The 18,570-nt window shown below is 37.7% G+C and overlaps 1 protein-coding gene across 1 annotated transcript in view; it reads left to right on the forward strand.

The window, feature by feature from the left end:
• The window catches only part of ASXL3 (ASXL transcriptional regulator 3), a 121,294-nt gene that overhangs the window by 41,991 nt on the left and 60,733 nt on the right, over positions 1 to 18,570 (forward strand). The window contains exons 4-5 of the mRNA XM_066330518.1: positions 14,306 to 14,414; positions 15,763 to 15,874. Coding sequence (XP_066186615.1) covers positions 14,306 to 14,414; positions 15,763 to 15,874 — 221 coding nt within the window. The remainder of the gene's footprint in view (positions 1 to 14,305; positions 14,415 to 15,762; positions 15,875 to 18,570) is intronic.

Below are 18,570 nucleotides of genomic sequence, written 5' to 3' on the forward strand. Positions count from 1 at the left end.
AGGCCATCCTTCTCCAGTTACTGTAAACCAATATTGTAGCCGAAAGAATAATCCTGTTCTCTCCAAGCTGCTTTTCCTGTTCTGGGCTGCCCACCTCCCTTGATGCTGGCACAAGCGTTCACATGGCTGTTTGGGGAAATAATCAAGTTTTAAATAAAGAAAAAAGGGGGTTGGGGGGAGAACATGTCATGGAGGCAGGAATATGTGGTCTGCCTTAGAGGAAAGCCACTCAAGCTGCTAATTTGAGTGGCAGGTCTGATAGAAAGTGACATGAGTCCAGTATTAGTCCTGGTTTAAACCTTGTTGGTGAAAGGAGAAGCTGCTGTGTGGCCTTACAAAAAGGTACAGAAATGCACTATTGCTGGTATAACTGCAGGGTGGTGTCTTGTAACCATTACAGCTGTGGTAACAGAAGTCCCTGCTGTGGATGATAAGAAAGGCTGGAAATTCTTCTAATCAGTCAGGGGAGGAGTGTGGCTGGAAGCTGTGACTTGCATCAGGATTATGGTCCTGGTATACCATGATAAAGTAGGAATCCTGCTCTGTCTTCTGAGGCCTGGCTCACAGTGGTTTTCTGGCAGCACTTTGTTCTTTTTTTTTTTTTTTTTTTCTTTTTTTTGCATTTTTCATCGTGCAACAGAGTTAATGAAGCTTCTGTCAGTTCTGTCAGATGCTGTATGGGCTTCCTCTGTGGGTGATGCAGCTCAGAAGTCCTGTTGTTCTTTTGCAGTGTATTTTGTCACTTTGTTGCAGATCTCCAGCAGAGGCAGCTAATCAGAGAAGGAGCAGTTGCACCAGTTTCCAGGCTTCTTGAGCAAGCTTCAGGGGAAATCTCCTGGGAGCTCCTGTTTCTGGGAACTTTGGTGGTATGCTGCAGCATGTCAGGGCCAGCCTGTGGAGGCATTTGACTGTGAGTTCTGACAGACAGCTTTTGCTGGCTATTTACTGGTTGTGGACTACCCTATGTAGTAGTCATAAGCTCACTGTGGATAGAGACTCCTAAGATTGAGAAGATGGAAATTTACAACTTCTGGCAACAGACGAAAGCTTCTCTGCCTGTAGAGAAGGATAGGTGTAGTGCACTGGGGGGAGGTCAGTTGGATTGTTAGAGGTGACAATCAGAACCAGCCGAGGCTCAGCCATGTTGTGTACATGAAGAGGAAAATGAGGGTGACAGTTATTTGAGATCATATCGAGACACGTCTTCCAAGCTGGTGTACATTTGGAGGTTTATTTCTTGTTGGGTACTTGAATCACAGATATTGCAGATGAACATCTGAGGGTCCCAGACTTCACCCCTTGGCATTCATCTATGTCATTTCCATGACATACTGGGATGAGCCCAAGTGTGTTAAAAGTGACTGCACAGCTCTGGTGGCAAGGGTGAAGAGCACAAAGGATTAAGTGGTGTTTTTCTCAATCCTGCCTGTGAGGTGGAAATGCTCAGATGGCAGAGGACATAACCATGAAGTCCAGCTCTGGCTGCATGACTGGTGTCACAGGCAAAGGCATAGCACCCCCTTTGAGGAATAAGGACTGCTGAACAGGGACAAGATTCATAAGATGGAGTGTGGCAAAGACATCTTTGCTGACAGTATCAGTCTTCTTTTCTGGAGGGCTTTGAAGCAGCTACTTAATGTGAAGGTTGCTGGAATTTAAAAAGAAGTAAAGGCATGGGGAACATCATGCAAGTGTCTGGAGAAAAACATAACTGGAGAGACGTTGTACTTTATGCACTCTCTGGACACTTTCAGAGCACCTTAGGGTTACAAACACATGGTGGAGATAATGCACACTGTAGGATGCTACTGTGCATAGATGGAGGGATGCAGACTGACAAAGGGGGCAGTGCAGGCAAAAGAGGGGTGGGACTGCATACTGCTTTCCCCTGGAATGAGTACTGAGCCCGAGGCAGAACAACACGAGTAGTGCTGAGATAAACATCTGCTGCTGACCATCTGGCCAAGAAGTTCATGAAGCCTTAAAGTAACTGCTGGGCACCTTGCAATTATTGCAGACCACAGTAATTGTGGTGGATGCAAGCAAGCCAGGATGTTCCTGAAAGACAATTTCTTGATGCAGGTGATGTGCTTCCTGGACTTGTTACATGTGAACAAGGAAGGTCTGGTTGAATGTATGAAGGTTAGTGGCTGCCTTGGTCAGACTATGGGCAAAAGGGGTCCAGGAAGGCTGTTTTATCTTCCTTGGTGAATGAGAATGGCTCATTATAATGCACAAAAAACCTAGCAAGTGTGACAGAAAGCTAGTATGAGTGAGGAGAGGCAAATCATACCTGGCCAGCCTCTTCACTTTCTATGTTCAGATGACTGGTTCTGTGCATGAGATGACAGCAGTGGGTATCTTCTACTTTGGCATCAGCAAGAGGTTTGGCATTATTTTCCATAGTATCTTCACAGCAAATCAATGACATAGGAACTCAATAAGTGGACAGTAAGGTAGGTGGAAATTGGCTTTGACTTCAGGCCCCAAAGTGTATTGATCAAAGGTGCTAACTCCAGTTGGTGATCAGTTACTAAGTGGTGTTGCTCACACATTGATACTGAGACTGTTAGTGGTAATGTTGGTGTTAAACTAGGATATGGGACAGAGTGCATGTTCAGCAGGTTTGGAGGAAGCAGTAGGTACACTGAGGACTAGACTGTTGTTCATAGGGATCTAGACAGCAGAAAACTGCTAATAGGAACCTTGTGAAATTCAACACAGGCAAAAGCAGACTTCTTCATCTGGAGCACAGTAATCTGTAGTGGTATAGGCTGGGGGCTGACTGGGCAGGAATCATCTTTGCAGAAAATTACCTAGGAGTCCTGGTGGTTAACAAGGCAGCTATTAGTCTGTCAATGTGCCCTTGCAGCAAAGAAGGCCAAGCCCATGTTGGGCTGTGTTATCAGGACTGTGGCCAGCAGGCCAAGTGAGATCACATTTGAAGAACTGTATGCAGTTTTGGGCCCGCCATTGCAGGAAAGAGATTGGTACATCAGAGTCCCAGAGAAGGTTCACCAAGATGGCTGGAGGCTGAAGCATATGGTATATGAGGAGAAGCTGGGAGCTGGGCTTGTTCATACAGCAGAAAAGAAGGCTCAGGGGCATCCCATGACACTCTGCTGCTAAGTGATGGGAGTGTGTAGGGAGCACAGAGCCAGGCTTTTCTTGGAGATTGTGTAGTGACAGCATGAGAAGCAAAGAATGAGAAGCAGCAGACACAAATTGGAACATGAAATATTCTGATTTGATACTAAGGAAAATACTTTCCCAGTTAGGGCAGTTAAGCACAGAAGGAAGGTTGTCCAGGGAGGCTGTGAAGTCTCCATTCTTGGAGATTGCACAAAACTTGAGTGGACAAGGCTGAGATCCAAGTGGCCCTGCTTTGAGCAGAAGGTTGGACTAGATAACATCTGGAAGTTCCTACCAGTGTAATTAATATGAGACCATAAAACTTGGTGGTGCTGAATGTTCTTAAAAATAGCTGTAACTTTTTTTGTGGGGAGGAGGGGTGGGTGGGGTGGATTGGCATGTATTTTTTATTTTGTATTTGACTAACCAGTTATATATCAATAACACATACACACACAAGATATTCTTAAAACACTTCAGAGAAAGTTGTGGAGACTGGCCAATTAAAAAGCCAAATTAAACAAGAGAATTTGGGATAATTTCATACAGGTCCCTTGTGTAGAGTGATTAAGTTTTAGAGGCCAAAAGGCATTCAGTGATTATTGACTGTGTCTTGTTCAGCATAGTCACTTTACTTTCCACCTTAACAATTTTTTTTCCTTGAAAAGTAAGCTTCACCCACCTTGAAGCCAAGAATATTTGGAAGGGTGGAGTGGTTTTTTTTTTTTTTTTTCATTTTATATGTTGCACATTTTGTGGCAATGTTTTTCTTGGGTTTAGTACATTTTTGACTGTAGCACAGTCATTACTTCATTTTTCTAAACATATGTATTTAAAGCCCACAAGGATCTGTGAAATCTGATACTAAAATAAGACATCATATATATAAAAACCATGGTTTCTTTAACAAAGCCATTTTTTAACCTCTTCTCCAGAATTCCTTTAATGTGGTAGGAATTAATTTTTTTCCTTTATTTATAGTTTTATCCTTCATGGTGATTATTGATACTGGAGTAAAGAATGAAAAAATACTACCACATTTTAATGAAATCAGTTAAACTCTTAAAAGGAAATATTTTTTAAAAAGAGAAGAGGACAAAAAAGTACATTCTTGAATAGGAAGTAGCTGTCAGACAACTGTGTTATTTAATCAGTGTAATAATTTGTTACACAAAAAAATCAAATTGTTTCTTTAGAGTGGTGTTAAAGGAGGAGGGTGTTTTCAGTCCAATCCTTGTATGTTGTTACTGTCTGACATGCTGATTTCTTGTTCTTTTGGGATGATTTTCTTTCTGAAACACTTTTCTTTCAGGATGGTTTCAAGAGGTACTCTTTAATATTTGCCTGTGTCTTTCAACAGCATGTTCAAAGTGCCCTTTTTTGTTAACATTGCTTTTTTTGTTGTATTATTTGTACTACATCTAATGAAATGGTAAGGATTCAAAGTGTAGAGATACATTTACATATATCCTTTCTTTGAGATTTTTCTTCACAAAGAAGAAAAACCTGGGTTTTTTCCCAGGTGTTAGGGAGCACAGAGAAGTGTAAACATTTCTCTATAAAACTTGCATTCTCATTTCCTTTCTGGTTGAGGAATGCTTGTTGCCATATGTGGATATCATTTAAAGAGGTGTCATGGTGTTTCAAACATACTTTATGGAACATTCAAAGTATTCAAGGAGACTACTCAGAGGCATGACTGGCAGAGGGTAATCAGCAAAACTAATGGCTAGGGGTACTTGAATTTCAAGAAAATTGTTAATATCTTTCAGTCTGTAGTATATGATGTGGCATTGGTATGATGGGTTTGTGTGCTTTTTATTTTCTCTTCTCAAATTCACCTGCTGTACTGAGAGCATCTTGTTTTCAGATACATTACAAATTTTTGGGGGGAAAATTCATAAGAGTAGCTCTATAAAATTCTGTTCAGGAACACTTTAATGTTATGCGGGCTCTGGAACTTTTATAAATAAAGTTTTCTTGTGACAGAAAACGGTTAAAAAAATAAAAGGGAAAAAGCCTGGCTGGCTTACGGAGTACTGAAATTTGGAGTGAACTTTACTTCACGGGGCTTTTCATTTTATTGTTTTAGAAGAGTCATAATAAAGCTCCACTTTCAGCATGAATGAACTCCATTTTCTGTTTTCTTCTGAAACATTACTGTGGCTATTGTAACTAGCTTCGACACCATCAGAAGTTTTCTCAGACTGCCAGCACCATGAGATAAAATAGACTTTGCTCTAGATAACAAAAAGATTGATTACCACTGTTGTACTGTATCAGAACTTCATCTACCTTGGCCTCAGACCACAGAGTGCTCAAAAGGTAAGGGTGGAAATGCCAAACCTGATAGAAATGTCTATGAAAGGCCATTGCACAGAGAGCAGAGGGCAGGATCAGATGTGTTTTCAGTAATCTTTACCCCTGAGGAAGAAGAGACATCAGAAATACGATAGTGCTGAAATACAGCTAAAAGGTGAAAAAATGCCTAAGTCTATGGCATCATTTGCAAAAGTGAGCCAAACTTTTAGCTACTGAGAGGGAATTAAAGTTAAATTTATGTGTAGCCATGCATGAGAGCTTTGCTTTCCAAGAAACATCTTTGACTGCGTGGTCAATTAGTCACTTGTGACTGACTGTGGGTGAATGCAGCCAGTCTGGCAAACTCTTAAAGAAAAAAAACCACATTTTCTTACCAGCATCCCCTGACTTTCTGTCCTGTTTGCCTTCAGCTAGCAGTTTTACTCATTTGTCCACCTTAGTTTTGACATGATGATGTATGTCTAGAGGTTTATTGCATTTGTGCTTTCTTGTACGTATTAATGCCCTGTAATCACTGTGCACAATGACTGTATCTAGATGTACAAAAGGCCCAGAGGGAGATTGCTTCATGCAAGAGGATCCTAGGATTAGTAGAAATAGATCCTAAGGGTAGTGCCATAAGCTCCAGTACTCGTTTATTATGTATGTTCTTCACAGAAGTCTTGAATAATATTTATACATCTCTCTTTCAAGAAGAGACAGTGTTGTTTGATGCTTCAAAGGTGGTTTGGTGATACAGTGAGGAAACCTGTTCTGTGAAAGCAGCTTTACTGACTCCTTCCCTGATGTAAGTTTGGGTTAATTCAAAATGTAAAACTAGACTTATGTGAGATTGTAAATGAGATTTCCTGCTGACAATGCAAAAAGAACACCTTTTCATAATGTCTAGCTTGAATTTAGGATATATTGAGAGTTTTTATACATTATTGCTCCAGATCATTTCATATTTGAAGGATATTGGTAAGGTTCAGTTTCTTGGTGATGTATCACTTTAGTCAGCTGTGATTCGAGCTGCCTGTAACTCCCTCAAAGTTGCAAAGGGTAGGGTTTGAGTTCTTTGCAAGGTTCTTCTGGTTTAGGTATTAAGGGTTCAGTACTTTGGTTAACTTCAGTGAAAACTGATCGGTAAGTTCTGCTAGTTTGTGAGACAGACATGGGGTATCCATGACAGATGTGTTACATCTGTACTAGTCCTTGTTTTTTCAATCATACTACCAAATAACTGTGCCTCTATCTTACATCTGATTTAGAAAAACAAGAAATCTGTATGACAGTTGAAGATGAAGCAATGTCAGTAGTAAAAATAATAGGTCTTTTCCCCTAGCATGTTATGGTAGTTATTTGCAGTCTGTGAGACTATAGACAAATGAGCTGTACTACTTGGTCTTATTGCCTGATAGCCTGGTTTATTTGCTCTGCCCAAGAACAGTAGCCCTGTTGATGATATTCGAAGGCTGAGACTCAGATACCATGTCTGAAGCATAAGGACCAGAAATGTGAAAAATATTCTTCAAGGTGCTGCAAATGAGAATAAAACTGGTGTTAATTCTGGTTAATGTAGATAAAAGATGATTGAAAATAAATTTTTAAAAACATAGTTATTTTAAGAGTTGTCTTTTAATCCTTTAAGATACATTTAAATATTCAAGTGGGAGAGCTTATGTTAGGAAAAACCTGAAGTATGATTTATGCAGACTGTACGTATAGTATTCATCCTGTATGTACTTCAATTCCTATAAAACTTAAGCAAATAACTTAAGGCTTAAGACTTTATTTATTATGACTTTATTATTTAAATGGTTAAGAGTTCAGAACATAAATAGTTTTGACAGTCATGTCTACTGTTCATACTGAAAATTCTCTGTAGTTCTCATTATTAGTCCCTTTAAAATTAAAAAGCCAATTGGAAGCTCAACAAGAAAAATGCTTTTTTTATTGCTCCAATTTATGAATAAGAACTTTGTGTGAGAGGCTGAGATCTTCCAGCTCTACAGTTTCACTAGACTGTATATATAAAAATAGTAGATGGTTCCCTAGCTACCTACTACCCATATATTAAGAGATGGTTTTATTGTTTAATAAATCATGTTGGATATGCAATATTTTGGAAAGTCTGTCCTTTCTTCCTTTTATATCCTACATGTCTAGTGTATTTTTGTTCAGCATTTAAAAGTCAATCTCTTAATCAAATTGAAGTTCTTTCCAGAAATTATTTGACAGAAATAAGTACACTTGTAATGATTTAGTAAATATGGTGTCATTGCTAGTTTAACATTGGAAAATACATAATGGAATAATTTCTGTACAATAAGTTAGATAATTGATGAATGCATTTATAGTCTGTGAATAAATGAAAAGTGAGATTACATTAAAGTTCTATTTATTGGCTGATTGGAGTATTTTAATAATTTCATGCAATGAACAAATTAACCTTGCAGTAGGAAAATAAATGGAAAAAATCAAAAGCACGATTTTAATTGATTGTTCAAATCAAGTTTTCTGTTTGATTATTTAAGTTGGTTTAGTTTGGATTATCATGTTTAGTCTTATGATTTTGCTACTGAAATAAGGATGGCTAAGTGCAATAGTACCTGGAATCCATAGTCTGTATATAACATTGGCTGAGAAAGCAATATAGTGCTTGCAGTCTTCCTATTTGTTTTGGGTTTTCATGGCCATGTTTTGATAGTGGGGAGCTACAGGAGTGGCTTCTGTGAGAAGCTTCCCTCATGTCCATTGGAGCCAGTGCCAGCTGGCTCTGAAACAGACCCACTGCTGCCCAAAGCCAAGCCCATCAGCCATGATGGTGGTGCCTCTGGGGTAACAGAGTTAAGGAGCAGGGAAAAACCCCTGCACAACAGCAACTACAGCTGCAGAGAGGATTGAGAATATGTGAGGGCAACGTCTGTGCAGACCTTAGGGTCAATGAAGAAGGAGGGAGAGGAGGTGCTCCAGATGCTGGAGCAGAGATTGCCCCGCAGCCAGTGGTGAAGACTATGGACCTGAAGGACTGCACCCTGTGGAAGGGACCCACCCCAGGGCAGGGGGAGAGTGTGAGGGGGTGAGCAGCAGAGACAATGTGTCATGATGTGACCACAACTCCCATTTCCCTATTCTGCTGGGGTGGGGGCGCAGAAAACCATGAGTGAAATTAAGCCTGGGGAGGAACGTGTTTTAAAGTTTGGTTTTATTTCTCATTTTCCTACTGTGGTTTGATTGGTAATAAACTTGAATCTTATTTCCCCAAGTCGAATCTGTTTTGCTCATGGTGATTATCGCTGAGTGATCTTTCCCTATCCTTACCTCATGAGCCTATCCTTGTATTTTCTCTCCACAGCCCAGCTGAGAAGGGGAGTGATAAAGCAGCTTTGGTGGGCAAGCGATGTCCAGACAGGGACAACTGGTTGGTTTGCTTAGACTAACTTGATGCATTTATTGCTGAAAAAGTTGTAGGTGGTTGGCAGGAAATCTTGCACTCACCAACAGCTTTGTTTTCCACTATGTACCTGTGCTCTCTGCTTCCCTCTGTGCCAATGGAAGGATCCTATGCCATTTGAATATATTAAAATATCTGGGTCTTTTATTCAGTCTTCAATTCAGTGGACCTGTCCTGGTTGTTCTCCTGAGACCAGTCTGGTAGAACGTGGCTTGGCCCCAGCACTGACTGCTGCTGCAGCACTGCCAGCTCAGTCAAGCTTGGCTGTGGGAGAACAGCTCTAGACTGGTCAGCAGCAGTTTGACTGTCATCTTCATAAATAGCATGGCTGTCTTCTCATCTTGGTATAGCTTCTTAAGTTTCTGGTGGTTTTCTGTGTCACTCCTGGGCCAAGTCGTAGCCATAATCTTGTGAGGCAGGTTGGGACATTTTGCTGACACGCTTGACAGCAGAACTGTGGGAACATGGTTCCTTGAAGATTGTGGAAGAGCTTTTTAAGAGGAAGCCAAAGGGCTTCATCACACCAGGCATGCAGTGCTGTGTGGAACGCTTCAGCAAACAAAGCCCATCTAGACATTGAGTCAATTTTCCAGCATTTCTAGCTGCTGTATATGTTGGAACGAGTATGCCTAGGGTACAGAATTAACCTCAGCCTTAACCAAAATTTCAATTTGTTGCCGAGACAAAGAATCACGGGTTACAGTGCTGGATGGATGCTCAAGAGATCATTCAGTACAAGCACTGGGACAGGTTTCAGTCTATGTATCTGCTGGGACTGGTGTGTGTATGATCTGATGAAAGTAATTTTACAAACTCCCTTTGTCTGTTTTGGTGTTGATTAAAACATCAACAGCTACATTTGCCCTTTTAGGCTGTCCATGAACTTTCTTTTTCTTCCCCCAGTGGCCATGAAGAACATTCGTCTCCATTGATGTCAACAGCTTTTTACATATTTCTGGAAAATTACAATTATGCCTTCTTTTACTTTTGGGTTTATTGTACCACACAAGTGGGTTTTCTGCAGCCTTCCTTGATAAGTTTTATTTTCTTTGTCTATTGTCACTCTAAAATTGGTGTAACTTGCATGCATTATGAACATACTGTTATTTGTGACTTCAAATCATGCCTAGAAATTCATTCTCAAGCCTTTTGGTTTTACTTTGTTTCTATCAGTGAGTTAAAATCATTGCTCCCTTGTGACTGTTTATGGATCTGTATAAAAAGAGCAGATGAATTCAAAGAAATAAATACTGAACAAATTTACGACAGCTAGGTGCTCCTGTTGCAGCAGTCATCATTAGATTTGGGGGCATGTCAGGAAGAGGAGGGTATTACACCCACATGCAATGGGGCCGAGTGGCTGAAATGCTGCCTGCTGCAGGGCCCAAAGTGCCTTGTCTGCAAAGTGTCAGGGAACTTTCACTGTCTGACACACTATAGTGCCTGGACAAGGCAGCTTTAGTCAATTTATTTTCCATATTTAAGACATCCTTTTTTTTTTTTTTTTTTGCCAAGATCATAATTTTTGTCTCTTGGCAAGAAGTCTAGCAAAGACCATTAGAATTATATGTATAACCACAGAAGTTTTCTGGGTTTTCTGACAGAACCATGTGTTTGAGAAGTTTACAATATAAAAATAAGAAATGTTTTTACTGATTTTTTTTTACAAATTTTTAATAGGGTTTTGGGGAGGGTGGTGGAGGAGGAAGTAACTGAAATCTGCACTTCCCCTACATGTTTTAGCAGAGCTTGGTGTGTGGAAACTCTGGCATTTCGATTAAGGTAACACTTGCTGCGTGACCAGTAGAGGGAGCTCAGAATCACAAAATGTTGGAGATATTTTTGTCTAGGGGAGTTTGGGGTGCAGAGTTTGATTTGATTAATGTACAAGAATTTTGAAGGGATACACTGAGTTCTACGAGCTTATAGTGGTTTTGGGAAAGAGAACTTATGAAACATTGAAATGCCTGATGTCGTCTAAATAATCAAGTTGTATTAGCAACCTGCATATTGGAAGGTTAATAAGTGTTTTGTTTTCTTTTCTTTTCTTTCCTATGTTGCTGGTTGTTGTAACATCATAACATCACTTTTACAGAAAGTAAGTAACTTTTCATCTCTTAAACCTTTTTGAAAGTATGTGTGGTGGGTAATACTGCTTGTATATGTGTATAGATTTATATGTATATAAAATAAACATGCAAGCAGAAAAATACCAATCTTAAAGACATACTGCTAGAGATTGTAACTTCTATATATGAATGACTTCTAGAATACCACAGTGGTTTAAAGCCATCTCACCCAAATGATGATAAATAGTATGAAAGTTCTGCATCTGAAGACTGTAAATGGTAAACATATTTCTTGTGTGAAGACTGTGGCAATAAAACTTGCAGCATATCGATTTAAAATATATTATGGCTCTAAAAATTCACAGATATCAAGTTGCAAAGTAGAATAGTATTGTATCCAGTTTCATTTAACTGAATCAAAGTTGAACTGATTTGGAGTGTTTCAAGAACTTAGGTCAACCTCTGTGCCTTTTTTGATATTCAGAGATACTCAGCCTTATATTGGCATGCCTTGACTGCTGTATTAATACATGCCAGGAGCTCTGAGCAGAAGAAGCATGTCCTCAGGCAGTAGGAGAATTTAGAAAGCATGCAGTAAGTGGTACAGATCCCTCAGAAAGTACTCTATGATTCAGACATCAGTCTGCATCATGGGATCTTTGATTGCTGGCTTTTTGAACCACAGTTCCATGTGTTGTGATAGCATGTGTTGTAAGCATTTCCAACCTCAATTGTGTGTAACATTTGGGATTTTTAATACAGTATTTTAAGGATGCCAGTGCTGACAGAAGAATGGGCAAGTCATTCATTGACCTGGGTCAAAGCAGCACTGACAAAGGACGCCATGGAATTTCAGTTTAATCTGTTAGCTCAAACTAAATCCCATCTCTCAGTGTTCCCAGATTATTTTTGTTTGCAACTCGAGTGTGTTCTGTACAGTTTTTGTGCTCCTTATGGACATACCCAAGTCCGGTATTCAAGAGTGGCGGACATAGTCCTTTGGTTGCATGCCATTAGGAGTTGCAGATATCTGTAAGAAACAAGCACAGCAGTAGTTAAAGTGCTTCTTGGCTCAGTAGCCAATACGGGTTTCTTCCTAAGTCAGAGAGTAGTCTCTATTGTCCACTCACCAGTTGTCTAGACTTTGAAGATTAAGATATCTGCTGTGAGCACAGTAGTGATCATGTGATGTTGCCAAATCCTCTATTTTGGGTTCATTCATCCTGTATCATTTTAATTGGTTAATGATATCTAAAAATAAGTGTGGAGTTCAGAGTATCTCCATCAGAATAGGAGGAGAATAAAAGTCGTGCATACCTGCACGCAGAGTTTTGTTTCTTGTTGACGTACCAAGTTTGTGTTCTGCTGCAGAGTCAGCAAGTTCTTTCTGTCTTGCAGAGAAAGCCTTAATCGGTGATAATGTTTCACTAAAAAGATCCAAGTCTGGGAGAGTTGAAATTGCTTCACGTTATGTATGTTTAACATATGGAAGAAATTACACAACCATAACTGCTATATTAAATGCTTTGTGTCTTTGCTTGTCAAGCATTAATACAGAAAGGAAAATGTGTAAAGAGAAGTATCCTACATATTACAAAAGTGTTTAAGTAATCATTAAACTCAATGAACTCTCTAATGTCTTCTGTCCCAGTGCTAGCAGTATCATTTAATTTCCAGCATATTTTGGTTTGTATTTTGTTAAAGTGTTATATCAAAACCAAATGTGGAGCTAGTTTTATTTGCAAGGAAGCAAAAGAAACAATAAAAACAGAATTTTCATATTGCATGATCATGTTTAGAATACCCATAAAGTAAATACCTATTACATAGCTAATATGTGTATCAACAAGCAGCATTTTTACCTGCAATTTTTTATTTTAGATGTAGTAATATGATACATTAGATGACCTGTAGTAAATAAATTATAGTAGACAGGACTTCCTGGCCTGAGGGTACTTTATAGTTTAATTTTTACCGGAAGAACAATTACCACACATGGATCTTGACATTAAAATAATGATACATGTACAGTAAGGGTGAATTTTGTTGTAACAGAGCCACAGAAATCAACAGAAAGCATAACCATATAAAACAGAACAATTTAAATCCAGTTTCACATGTATTAAAAAAAAAATCAGACATGCAATTTTCAACCAAGATTGGATGTTGTGTCACAAACCGCAAAATAAAGAAGGCTAGTTTCTGATGAACTTTGAAGCCCTGTTCCTGGTTTATAGTTGAGTGTATAATTAATCCTGAAATACTTTGCAACACACTTAATTTAATGCACAGGCATTGTTCCACTTAACCAAGTGGAATATATTTACGTGGCTAAAGATAAGCGTGCGTGCAGACTGGGGACCCCAGGGAAGAAGCACAGTTTCAGATTCAGTCCCTGAGTACACCGTGTACAGTGGCCAGCAAATGGGGACAAAGATGTGATAGTACATCTGTAGATCTTGTACTTCAATTTTCAAATTAAAATTAAAAAAAGTAATTTAGGACTGCCTTCTTCCCCACCATTTTTTAGATCAACCTTTACAGAATAAAATATGTCTACCTAGGGTAGAAATGCTTGCTTTCTTTTTTCTGATGTAAACATGTGTATACTACAAAGATATCACTGTCCAAATACTCATTTTTTTTCTTAATGTGTTGTGTTTCTTTTTAAATAGTCATTTAACATGCATTCCACAGTGGTATTAAAATTATTACCTTGAGGAGGTCAGTCTCATAATCTCTAAAAAATTCTAATTAGAAAAGATAGTGCTTCATAAAAGGCACAGATGTGCTTATATTTGTGTATAATAATGCATGCTGACCATGTTGAGCCAGAAGAAGGTTTTACTATATATCACTTTTAATTTTAAATTTGTTCTTTCTGGGCTCTTTATTATTCTTTTGTTGCCTTTCATCCTATGGGATGCAGCTGCCCTTGAACTTGGTACTGTTTTGATCATTCATGTGCAGCAGCCGCATTGTCTGTAACATTTTAAAAATGAGGCTTCATGGTGTTATTTATGAAGTAATTTCACATAAATATTTGGACTTTGGTTCTTTCAGAATGTGGAGCTGGTTGCTGTATGAAGAAAAGCATAATTATAATTCACAGACTTTTTGCCTCAAGCCTAGGGGACAGATGCATATGATTAAGTTTGAAACTGGCCTGTTATTGTAATGTAGATGTTTTCAGGGTTGAGAGAAATAAAAAAAAGGCGGGGGGGGGGGGGGGGCACAAGAAAAAAAAAAAAAAAAGCCAGGCAAGCATGAGTTTTTAAAAAAATAGACTGAGGGAATAGTTTTACAAGAGGCACTCAATCTTAGACTGCACAATTTTATTTTTCAGTGGAACCTCTCCATTAGCTTGCCTGAATGCAATGCTTCATACTAACACTCGTGTAGGTGATGGAACATTCTTCAAAATCCCCGGGAAATCAGGACTCTATGCTCTCAAAGTAAGTTAAAATTTTGTATATGGATTGTACATACAGCTATTAATTCATTTCATGAAAGTCTCAATAGATATAAAGGTAAACAGATTAGATTCTTTGGTGAGGAAATGACCTGATAGTCCTTCTAACTGCTTTCAGATGTCTTTTAAAAGGATTTATAATGAAAGTAAACATTGAATGTTTTATCCTAGAAAGCATATACATGTTTTTGAATTTGGCACATGGTATAAAAACCACATAGCTTAGTTAAAATGCTGCTTTTTTGGAGTTGTTCACAGTAAGGCCTTTGTTTTATAAGTAGTGAGCTCAAGAGGATCACTGACTTTCTAATTAAGTAATTGTATTAATGTTTGATTCTTGAATAGTGAAAAATTATTTGCAAGTCTAATATAAATCAGCTTTTAATTCAAAGGTTGCATCATTGCTTTTGAGGAGAAATATAATTAAAGTGATAGAGTTTTGCTTTATTCTATTTATATACCTTTTTAATTTTTTGTTTTGGTATGAACATTATGTTTATTGTGGGTGGAAATTTTTTCTTGTTGTACATGATCAAACTTAGAGGAGTTTAACAATAGAAGTGAAATAATGTGAGGCAGAGATGAGAAAAAAGAAAGTGAGATTATTTGCTTGGCAGTGTAAATGTAGTCAAGTAAAATTTTGAGCTGGGGGAAGGATCTTTTGTAATTTATGACAGATGTATATGATGTAAGGGTATAAAAATATGAAAGTATAGAGATTTGTCTGCTCCTGCTAACTAAAAATCCTGTACTTGAAATTGAATTAATAGTTTTCAGAAGCTGTCTTTTCTAATTTACTAGAACAAATGCTGTTGTTTTTCTTTAAATCGGGAGATATTCTTGGCACAATTCCAGGAATTCACAATCACTCCAATGCTTGTGAGCTCCAGGTTGCTTCAGCTATTTGAATTCAGGAAACAGGCAAAGGCAGAAAAGAAACATTAAAGGATTTGTGTTTTGCTGCAGTGTTGTAGACACTCAACTGGAAAACCAGGTTTTTTAACAGCCACACAAGTCTGTTTCTGTTAAAAAAAAACAAGAAGAAAAAGTGGAACATCTTGCATTTTATGTGACTTTTTCAGTTTTAAAAAGAGCATGTTATGACCTCACAAAACAGCTTTTTTGCTTTTAGTTTGAAAGTTTTTTTTATGAAAGTCTGTTTTTTATGACTCTCTCTAGAGTAACTTACAAGCATATCTTATTTTATTCTTGGTTTTTTTGAAATGTAAGCATGAGAGTATACTGCAGTAATCTATTTTCGGAGATGCAGCAGGATCATGATTGATTTTTTTCTTGTTAATTTTATTTTTATTTTTATTTTTTAACTGTAGAAAGAAGAATCAACATGCCCTACTGATGGAACGTTGGATTTAGGATGTGAATCTGAGTTAGATGGCACTGAAATGGCTGAGACAAACAATAATAATGGAGAAGAAAATGGTGGTAGGTGATTTTATCTCAGTATTAGAGGGCATAGTTGGGGGAAAGAAAAGGTATTGTTTTCTTCAGATTTTCATAGTGTGATTTCTAAGCAGTATAAATAATATTTTGTACTCAGTGGAGCTATTTGGAGTGACTGCCTCTCTTTTTTGGCCTTATGAAGGAATCAGGAACACTAAGTGCCTTTATTTGACTTAGGATTTTAAAAAACAAAGAATAGTGCTGTTGGGTGTGTTTTCAGTGGGCAAGTTTTTGGCTTACAGTTTTTTGTTTAAGACTCAGAGCGAAAGAATAATTTGCCTTTTCCAGACTTCAGACTTGGCAGTTGTCAGATTCAGACATCTCATTGATTTCAGTGTGGACATGCAGGGTTGGTCTCTCTGTGGAGTTCTGGGCAGAGGACAAAGGTTTGTATTTTTTTTCTTTCAGGCAGAGGTACTCCTGTTTGCCATCCTGACATAATGACATCTTGAAGTATCAAATGCTGTGCATTTTTTTCCCCTAAGATAACGACAAACTAAAACATTTAAATAACTTAAAAAAAGCTACCTTAGAAATAACTTTCTTTCCTTTTTCAGAGTTAATAGTCATAAAGAGAACATCAGTCACCTAAAATTACTTTGCAAGTAGCAGAAGTGAATATTATTATACCTCCATTCATGTAATGATTATAAAGTGAATGCTTTATTAAAAAAAAATCTGACTGTCCAGGACGTCTGAAATAAACCTTTCCTTGATCAGTTCTCTTCTGCTGCCTCATCACCACCTGTCCCACTGCTCGACTGCAGCCTGCTGTTTTGACTTACTTGGTGTATGGTGAGACAGTGTCCTGTTTACAACTAGGACATGAAAAGCTCAGCTCACGTTGTTGTTCTGCTACACACTTCTGTTTTTAACTTGAGCAACTTATTTAGCTCTGAGGCCGCACCTTTGCAGGACTGATACTGCAGTTTTTGTACTGCTTTCCAGCAGCACTGGAAAATCACAAAGTGTTCAATGACAGGAGTAACAGAGCTATCCAAGACACATTGTGGGTCTGTCTAGGACTGAAGTTTTGAAACTCTGTGGAAACAAAAGTCTGGAGTTATTAAATGTCTCTGCTTCTTCATTTTCTTTGATATATTATGTCTGTAAGTTAACAGATTCTGCATAGGCAATAAGTTGATGCTTATGTAGTGTGTGCTGTGTATGCGAGTGAACTTATGTGCTTGTAGTTCTTTAACAATTCCTGTTTGATTCTGAGGAAATTTATTAATGCACAAGTCCTGAAACTGCGGGAGGAATAGAGCAGTAAAAAGCAATGAAAATACCGTAACAAATACAAAACAAAAGTTGATGTTATTTGTTATAAACAAATAAAAATCATGGCAAAAAAAAAACCCCAGGGCAATTATTTAGGAGTGTTAGGATGTAAAAAGGATGTTATACAATGTAAATAAGATGTCATAATTCCAGAAGTGGAAAATTGCTGGGTTTTGACTGGGAGCAGGCTATGTACTATTTTCACAGTTCACAGTAATAAAATTAATTATAGCACTTGTGATGACATAAAAGAGAAGCTGCAAAAGTTTAACATTTTGAAATAGAGCACTAAATTACACCTAGATTGGTTTTAAAACGGAGAATTTTCTGTCATTTATCATCTCTAACAAATCTTGGAAAACTGCAATGTATTTAACATTTTGAGAACAAGACATTTTAAATTTTTTTTGTCCTGCAATGGATATCAATGGATATATTTTTTAAAAAGTATACGGGGTGGCAGTGATGAGTCTCTATTGCATAAATAAAGGCTAATGCTGGATGCAATCCATTAAGAATAAAATGCAGCATGTGTTTAATAAATAATATATAAGTCAGCTAATACAGAAAATAATTTTGCCAAGTATGTTTGATAATTGCTTTTCTTGAGACTGCAAGTTTGTTGTTAAAGGTATCATTTATATGCATTTAAAATTTTGATTTCGTTTACAGTATAGAGGGCTTGGCTTAAAAATAGGACTATGCCCAAAAAATACATCCAGTTTTTGGTGGATTGAAATTACAAGTTATTTAATCTGCAAAGGCATAGGAATCACCATCCACAGTAGGCATTTTGCTCTGGGGGGTGTAATTTTACCACTCTTCATTCAATTTTCCTTTGTGTTAATACTTCTTGAAAACTCTGAAATCTTTCTAGCTTAAATTTATTAGTAATAAATAATAATTTTGAGACTTATTTTGATTGCCTTGTAAACTATTGCAGTTGAACAGCATTAATTTTTTTAGACTTTCAAGCAAAGAAAAAAGTTCATATTTATGCAGCAGAAATACGTACGCAATAAATCAGTATATCTGAAAAGCGTTTAAGAATCACAACAGAAAATAAATTGAACATGAATAAGATGCTTTTGCTAATTAGTTCAATGCAGTTCTTAGACTATAATTCTGATAGTACTGATTAAAGAATATATGCACAGAATTTCCTTTGGGTATAGCACTAGTTAAATGATTACCAGTGTATTGCATTCATTATAGCTGTACGAAGGAATTAAGGTAAACAGGAAAGGATTTAGAACTAAGACACATATGAAATCCTGAGTGAACAAATACCTCCTTTGTTCTGAGAGATTTAATAGGGATGGTCTCATTAGTTTATGAAAGGTGAGGTGGTGACTTGATCGGTTTGTAAATATTTGAGAAGAGTTATTTCTGTAGAA

Source organism: Sylvia atricapilla, chromosome 1 (assembly GCF_009819655.1).
Source record: "Sylvia atricapilla isolate bSylAtr1 chromosome 1, bSylAtr1.pri, whole genome shotgun sequence".
Classification (NCBI taxonomy): domain Eukaryota; kingdom Metazoa; phylum Chordata; class Aves; order Passeriformes; family Sylviidae; genus Sylvia; species Sylvia atricapilla.